This window comes from Dermacentor silvarum, chromosome 5 (assembly GCF_013339745.2).
Source record: "Dermacentor silvarum isolate Dsil-2018 chromosome 5, BIME_Dsil_1.4, whole genome shotgun sequence".
Classification (NCBI taxonomy): Eukaryota; Metazoa; Arthropoda; class Arachnida; order Ixodida; family Ixodidae; genus Dermacentor; species Dermacentor silvarum.
In genome coordinates, this window is record NC_051158.1 from 113,400,809 (window position 1) to 113,409,703 (window position 8,895).

Here is an 8,895-nt window from a genome sequence, read left to right on the forward strand (position 1 = left end):
CTGATGTTCCCGTACCTGACATACCTGTAGAGAGTTCTCACATGTAGTCCACATTCCATCAACTTATATAAACCGGCCTGAATTGAAAATTATCAAATCATTGCCGACCTTTACATATTTTAATAATTGTGAAGGTGCAATAAATGTGCTGAAACTGAATTTCGAGTGGAGAAATGTATTTAGTGCCTGAAGGGAATATAAATATTGAGCAAATCAAAGCATTGCTTTGTTTATTATCTTTTGATATCCTGAAGAACTACTGAACTAACGAAAGGCTTTACATTAGCACTAGCATCTGTGTGTTCTGATTTTGGCATTTCTTAATTGCAATTTGGTTTTCATTGTGCAGGATCAAAGCATTCATCCTGCCCAGCAACTACTGAGGATGACGAGTCGCAGCAAGGACACCTCCACCGCTGTGATTGCTGTGACTATGAAACTGGAAAACTGTCCAATCTGATAACACACATGAGGGCAGACACAAAGGAGCGGCCATTTCAATGCCATTTTTGCCCACGGAGCTTCTCACGCAGATACCTCCTGACTAGGCATTTGCACGTTCACTCAGGCGAGAAGCCATTTCAGTGCCCTTCATGCCCTCAGAGCTTCTCACAAAGTGCCAATCTTAAAAGACACCTGCGTGTCCACACTGGTGAGCGGCCTTTTAAATGCGATTTGTGCCCTCAGAGCTTCTCACAGAGGTCCGTTCTGAATGGTCATTTGCGCATCCACTCAGGCGAGCGGCCATATCAGTGCCCTAAGTGCCCTCAGAGTTTTGTACAGAGCAGCCATCTCGATTATCACCTATCCACCCATTCAGGCGAGCGATCACATCGCTGCACCATCTGCTCCAAGTCCTTTCTCCGGGCTATTGACTTGAAAAAACATAAGAAAAGGCACTGCCCTATGACAGCCCTGAGTAAGTCACCAGCCATGTAGGTGTGGATTATGTGTTAGGCAGAGCCTAAAATTAATTTGCATCCTCTACAACAACTACTGAACATAAGTCACAGCAGAGACGCCTCCTCCTCTGTGACTTTGAAACTGGAAAACTGTTCCTTCTGAAAACACATCAGGCCAGAAGCCATTTCGGTGACCTTCCTGCCCTCAGACTTCTGTGAAAAGCAGTGACCTCAAGAGACACTTGCACATCCACCCAGGCGACCAACCATATCACTGCACCAACTGCTCCAAGTCCTTTGTACAGGCCGGTAATTTGAGGAGACATGAAAACACAGCACCATGATGCCATAGAGTAGGGAGTAGGGATGTTGGTGTACGTTTTGGGATAAATGTAGTCTGAACATGGAATCTCTGTAGTACATGCGCAGTATGCTGTGTGGGGTTCTTGTGCATTGAGAAGGGGCCAGTAGTTTTGGTATGTTTTGTCATATGCTGAATCGCGAAGTAACATTTATTTCACTGTAGTCTAACAAGTTGCAAAGAAATTTGTTGTAGTGACACTGCTTGTCTTACAGTAACCATATTTATGTGGTATGCCTGCATGGCAACGCTCAATAAAGTAAAAGCAATCCATCATCTATGCCTTGAGAACAGTCGTGTCTGCAGTAAAAATAGCCATGATAAATCCTGAATGTATGGCCATTCTTCGGGACTCTTTGGTATCTTCCAAATTTACTCTTGCTACTCCTGCCTAAACGAAGATTTCCGTGAGTTTAAGAGCCCCTTATCAGGTTTGGGCATTGCTAACAGACAAGTGCGGTGCATAGGCCACATAAGGACAATTATTTAGCAAATCCCGAAAGAAGCCCGCTTCCTGCTGGAAAATCAAGGTCGCAGGCATTATGGCCTGTATGTCGAATGCACTGTCCGGAGCATCATCAATAAATCTTGTGACTGGTGAAGTGTCAAATGCAGAATGCGCTAAATGGAGGTGTATCGTGCTGTAAAAGATGAAGAAAAAGAAGAAAGTCGCTGGGCTTTTGAGATACATGAGATGTGATCCCACGTCTTCGGGATCGGAGAAGGCAGGGAAGGAATGTCACTTGGGTGGACACTAGTCAATGTAAACGAGTTGTCGGTGTTGGCAAAGAAGCTTGCCTCCTGGCGACACAGTCACTTGACATTTCAATTCCTTCTCTCTGCTCTAATAATGAACCAAAGTGCAAATTTCTTGCAGTAAAACATTGTCCTGGTGGCACCTGGTGAGGGGCCTTTTTAAAGATGCTTACATGCGTTTAGAAAAGCTAACTGCATGTCCTTAGTTGTTAATGCTCTCAGTAATGGGAAGTACCTGTGTGCTGAGGTACAACCAGTGGGTGCTTTGTTTTGCAGGTAAACAGTATTTACAAGTTCTCAAAGCTTTAGTAATATGGCTGCAGTCACAGAATAACCTATTTCATCATCTTGTTAGCATCTTTGTCTCTGTAGCAACCACTTCTTTGCTGCAGACCATATTTTGTAAATCCGAAGTAATAAGCAGTCTTGGTCTCTAGTTTACTTGAGTTTGTCAGTAGCAAATCTTCTAAACAAAGGAGACCTTGAAACACTCATTTATCGCTTCTGCTTGGCCTTGTACTTGTCTCTTTTTTTCCCTTCTTGAACCACATAGTCGTCTGTGTCACACTGCACCTTGCCATAATGGTGAAGCTGGACTGATATGAAAACATGAATTTGAATCGTGCTCCTCTGGCTCAATACCGTGGGAGACCTTTTTCATAGCAATGTTTTTTCCAGACTTCATTCCGGATAGCACCCGGAACATTTCTTCCATTCATTATTTAGTCATGGAATTATATTGACTTGTCACTTTGAAGGTTTACTCTAGGCGCTTATTCTCGGCACTGCTTTTGGCTGAAGGTGAACTTTTGAGTCACTTTTTCTGCAGGTGTTTTAATGAATCTCCTGTTCTTCAGCTTCAGGGTACTCTAATCCTGTCATATAAAGTTGTATTCATATACGTACTCCCAAGCTGAAAAACAGTGGATTCGTAGATGCATACTGTAATGGTATCTAGCTCTATGTCTTGCTGTGGCTTGCTTGATGACATTGTAGTAGCAGGTGGAGCTTAATTAATGATATTAATCATATTGTCCAACGTTTCATAAGATGATGTATGTACAGCCTTTGTCAAAAGAAATGAATCCAATAGGAGCACAAGTGCTGTCTTTAAGGAATTCTCGGTGCTGGTATGCTATGATGAGTGAGTACTCTTCGATGCTTTGACAAACATAGCAGAAAGCTAACAAGACATTTCGCATTCAGTGGCCATCAGTAACATAGTGGCTCTCGTAAAGCTGTTCATTTAGTGTTGTGCAATGTGGCCGGTTTAAATGTTCATTCTTGACAACACTGTGGTCCACTTTCTCTATCTACTTGTGTATCATTAGCAGAAGAAGAACACTGTATTTCCATTCCCACCATGTAGCATTTGAAGAATGTGTGATGGTCTTTTTAAAATCTAGTTTGGTTTTTTGGACTGGTCTTTTTTCTCATATTTTTTCTAGGGGCATGATAAGATATTCTTTCTATTGATCTCGCAAACCTTGCCATGGTGGCTTAGTGGCCATGGTGTTGCTGTGCTAAACAAGAGGTCATGTGATCAAAACTCGGCCATGGCAGACACAATTCAGTGGGGGCGAAATGTGAAAATGCCCACGTGCTATGCATTGTGTGTACGTGAAAGGACAACTCCTGTGTTTTTTTGACCATATTAAGATATTGTCGTTTTCAAATGGGATTGACTGTCCTGTCACCAGTAGGGTGGTTCAGTTTGATCAGAAACCGATCAGTAATTTCGGGGACACACAACAAACCTTTAAAATTCATTTTCAGAAAAACTTCATGACTTGCAGTCATATCGTTTGGCACAGAAGATCAGAGTGTTAAAGAAAACATATATGTGCAAAATTTTGTGAACGTCATTGGACATTGAAATATCACCGGAGTTACCCTTTAATGATCCCCAGGTGGTCATAGTTAATCCGCAGTTTCCTACTATGATGAGCCTGATATTCACATCGTGGTTTCGGCACACAAACCCCCGTGTCTTCTAATCAGAAATGGTTTTGGCTTGTAAAACCTCGGAATTCAATTATTATTGAATGACATTTTTATTGCTTGTTGGATCTAATAGGTTTACTCCATTTTGGAGCCTTGCTTAGGGCTCTGTTTGGGCCCTGTCATTGTCTTGCACGTAATTTTTTTGTTGTTGTTTCACTTGGTTGCGTGTAGTAACTGAATGATCTGTATTCATTATGAATTGACTGTTTTGAGCAATATATCAATCATTGAGATGAGTAATTGTAATTATTGTTTATATGCTCTCTGCTTGCCTGCGCTTAATAGAAATAAAGAGTCCTTGCAATTGTTTGTTAAAAGCCCAATCCTTCTCTCTCCTAATATCAGTATATTTTGCATTTCATTGTGTTGGTTGCTCCAGAGAAGTTGAGTGATAGCACTTAGAAATTCATTAATTATTGCCATTGAATGCATTTTTAAAGAGGTATTCAACAGCAATTAACATTTTGAGCGGAGTGTTATGAGCTGTGTCCTTACTTCATTCCTCCATTTGTCCAACTCTGGTACCAGAAGTCTGGCTTTCACTGGTGGGCCATATTTCTCCAGTTATATTTGTATAAAGTCATATTTTGACAGCCATGCAGTGATATATACACTGGACACAATGCTATTGTGCATGCAGTTAGAGTACTGGCCAGTCTCGATTTCTGTATCTCAAAAAGCTTCTCCAGAATCGCACTTGTGCCAACCTCTGATTGGAGAGTTCTTAAACACTAAAATCGTTTCATAGCATGTTCATTTGTTCTAATCTCCAAGAATTCGCCTTGATTTGCTTACTATGTTTATACCATGCAATAATGCACCTGCTTGGGTAAAATAAACTTGGGAGCATATGAGCACTTAAGCGCAGTGGCCCATTAAGATACTGTATGGAGTACTAGACAGATACATTACGCAATTTTTATTTACGCTGTGCAATGCAACAGCACTTTGTTTATATGTTTTGAGATCACCCTGAACTGCTGAACTTACAGAAGGCTCATCATTAGCACTAGCATCTGTGTGTTCTGATTTTGGCATTTAATTGCAATTTGATTTTCATTGTGCAGGCTCAAAGCATGCATCAACTACTGAGGATGACAAGTCGCAAGAAGGTCACCTCCACCGCTGTGATTGCTGTGATTATGAGACTGGAGAACTGTCTGATCTGGAAACACACATCAGGGTCCACACAAAGGCACTGCCATTTCAATGCCATTTTTGCCCACAGAGCTTCTCTAGCAGATACCTCCAGACTAGGCATTTGCGCATGCACACGGGCGAGAAGCCATTTCATTGCCCTTTTTGCCCTCTGGCCGTCTCGCAAAAGGCCCATCTTAAAGCGCACCTGCGTGTCCACACTGGTGAGAGGCCATTTAAATGCGATTTCTGCCCTCAGAGCTTTGCACAGCAATCCAACCTGAATGTTCATTTGCGCATCCACTCAGGTGAGCGGCCTTTTAAATGCGATTTCTGCCCTCGGAGCTTTACACAGCAATCCAACCTGATTGTTCATTTGCGCATCCACTCGGGCGAGCGGCCATATCAGTGCCCCTCGTGCCCTCTGGCTTTTGTGGATAGTGGCCATCTGACCAATCACCTACGCACTCACTCAGGCGAGCGACCATACAGCTGCACCATCTGCTCCAAAAGCTTTGCACGGTCTGGTACCTTGAAGATACATATGAAAACACAGCACCGTCATGCAACGCTGAGTAAGTCACCAGCCCTGTAGGTGTGCATCATGTATTAGGCAGAGTATGAAATTATGAATCTACATACCTGCACAATATTCTGCATGGCATTGTGGTGCATCAGGAAGCCAGTGTTGATATGTCTTTATATGTTTAACTGCCAAGCCACTTCACGAGATGTTTCGGCACAATCTAGCAAGTTGCAGGGAGAGTGGGCTGATATTGCTTTCATTTGTGAAAGGTATCCATTCATGTGCCGGCATAACAAATTGAGAAGTGATCATCCCTCAACTTTGCCTTCAAAACACTCCTGTTTGCAGCAAAATAGTCGGTATAAATTCTGAATGTTAGGTCAATCATCCAGCATTGTTGGTCTCCTCCAAGTATCATCATCATCATCAGCCTATATTTTATATCCACTGCAGGACGAAGGCCTCTCCCTGCGATCTCCAATTGACCCCATCTTGCACTAGCGTATTCCAACTTGCGCCTGCAAATTTCCTAACTTCATCATTCTATCTGGTTTTCTGCCGACCTCGACTGCGCTTCCCTTCTCTTGGTATCCATTCTGGAACCATAATGGTCCACCGGTTATCCATCCTACGCATTACGTGGCCTGCCCAGCTCCATTTCTTCCGCTTAATGTCAACTAGAATATCGGCTATCCCCGTTTGTTCTCTGATCCACACCGCTCTCTTCCTGTGTCTTAACGTTAGTCCTAAGATTTTTCGTTCCATCGCTCTTTGTGCAGTCCTTAACTTGTTCTCCAGCTTCTTTGTTAACCTCCAAGTTTCTGCCCCATATGTTAGCACCGGTAGAATGCAATGATTGTACACTTTTCTTTTCAACGACAGTGGTAAGCTCCCAGTCAGGATTTGGTAATGCCTGTTTTATGCACTCCAACCCAATTTTATTCTTCTGTAAATTTCTTTCTCGTGATCAGGGTCCCCTGTGAGTAATTGACCTAGATAAACGTACTCCTTTACACACTCTAGAGGCTGACTGGCGATCCTGAATTCTTGTTCCCTTGCCAGGCTATTGAACATTAGCTTTGTCTTCTGCATATTAATCTTCAACCCCACTCTTACACCTTCTCGGTTAAGGTCCTCAATCACTTGTTGTAATTCGTCTCCATTGTTGCTGAATAGGACAATGTCATCAGCAAATCGGAGGTCGCTGAGATATTCACCGTTGATCCTCACTCCTAAGCTTTGCCAGTCTAAGAGCTTGAATACTACTTCTAAGCACGCAGTGAATAGCATTGGAGAGATTGTGTCTCCTTGCCTGACCCCTTTCTTGATAGGTATCTTTCTACTTTTCTTGTGGAGAACCAAGGTAGCTGTGGAATCCTTGTAGATGTTTGCCAAGATATTCACGTATGCCTCCTGTACTCCTTGATTACGCAATGCCTCTATGACTGCTGGTATCTCTACTGAATCAAATGCCTTTTCATAATCTATGAAAGCCATGTAGAGAGGTTGATTGTACTCCGCAGATTTCTCGATTACCTGATTTATGACATGGATATGATCCATCGTAGAATATCCCTTCCTGAAGCCAGCCTGTTCTCTTGGTTGGCTGAAGTCAAGTGTTGCCCTGATTCTATTGGAAATTACCTTGGTGAATATTTTATACAATACTGAAAGCAAGCTAATGGGTCTATAATTCTTCAGTTCTTTAACGTCTCCCTTCTTATGGATTAGTATAATGTTGGCGTTCTTCCAGCTCTCTGGTACACATGAAGTTGTGAGGCATTGCGTATAAAGGGCCGCAAGATTTTTAAGCATGATATCTCCTCCCTCTTTGATTAAATCTACTGTTATTCCATCTTCTCCAGCAGCTTTTCCCCTGGTCATGTCTTTCAAGGCCCTTCTAACTTCAGCGCTAGTTATAGAAGGAGCCTCTGTATCTGGTTCATCACTATTTTGAATGAAAGTAGCTTGGCTGTTTTGGGCACTCTACAGGTCAGTATAGAATTCTTCCGCTGCTTTTACTATGTCATCGAAATTGCTGATGATATTACCATGCTTATCTTTCAGTGCATACATCTTGCCTTGTCCTATGCCAAGCTTTCTTCTTACTGATTTAATGCTGCGTCCATATTTTATGGCTTCCTCAATCTTTCCCACGTTATATATCCCTTACTTTTTTCTTGTTGATTAGTTTTGACAGTTCAGCGAATTCTATCTGATCTCTTGAGTTGGACATTTTCATGTTCTGTCGTTTATTTATTAGGTCCTTTGTTGCTTGGGAGAGCTTACCTACTGGTTGCCTTGGTGCCCTACCTCCCACTTCAATTGCTGCTTCTGAGATCAACCTAGTTACGGTTTCATTCATTACCTCTATGTTGTCTTTATCTTCCTGTTCTAAAGCTGCATATTTGTTTGCAAGCACCAGCCTGAATTGGTCTGCTTTTACCCTTATTGCCTCTAGGTTGGCCTGTTTCCTCTTGACTAATTTCACTCTCTCTCTCTTCAAATTGATTGAAATCCTAGACCTCACTAACCTATGGTCACTGCACTTAACCTTACCTAACACTTCTACATCCTGCACTATGCTTGGATCGGCAGAGAGTATGAAATCTATTTCATTCCTTGTTTCTCCATTAGGGCTTTTCCAGGTCCACTTCCTGTTGCTGCGCTTCCTAAAGAAGGTATTCATTATTCGGAGCCTATTCTTTTCCTGCGAATGCTACCAACATCTCCACTCTTGCATTCCTAGAATCGATGCCGTAGTTGCCAATTGCTTGCTCACCAACCTGCTTTTTCCCCACTTTTGCATTGAAGTCGCCCATGACTAAAGTATACTGAGTTTGCACCTTTCTCATTGCGCGTTCCACATCTTCATAAAACTGTTCTATTTATTCATCATCGTGACTAGAGGTTGGGGCATAGGCTTGTACTACCTTCATTTTGTACCTCGTATTCAGCTTTATTACGACGACTGCTACCCTCTCATTAATGCTGTAGAATTCATCAATGTTGCCCGCTATGTTGTTATGCACTAGAAATCCTACCCCGGATTCTTTCTTATCTGGAAGACCTCTGTAGCAGAGGACGTGGCCGTTAGTAAGCACTGTGTAATCCTCACCAGTTCTTCTAACCTCACTAAGGCCAATAATATCCCAGGAAATGCCTGATAATTCTTCAAATAGTCCTGCCTCACTCGAGAGGGTGCACGT

The 8,895-nt window shown here is 42.5% G+C and overlaps 1 protein-coding gene across 1 annotated transcript in view; it reads left to right on the plus strand.

Annotated features, from left to right (window-relative positions):
- LOC119453719 (gastrula zinc finger protein XlCGF8.2DB-like) overlaps positions 1 to 5,755 on the plus strand; it is a 489,906-nt gene extending 484,151 nt beyond the window's left edge. The window contains exons 4-5 of the mRNA XM_049668029.1: positions 350 to 652; positions 5,091 to 5,755. Of these exons, the coding sequence (XP_049523986.1) occupies positions 350 to 652; positions 5,091 to 5,755 (968 nt within the window). The remainder of the gene's footprint in view (positions 1 to 349; positions 653 to 5,090) is intronic.
- The last annotated feature ends 3,140 nt before the right edge of the window (positions 5,756 to 8,895 follow it).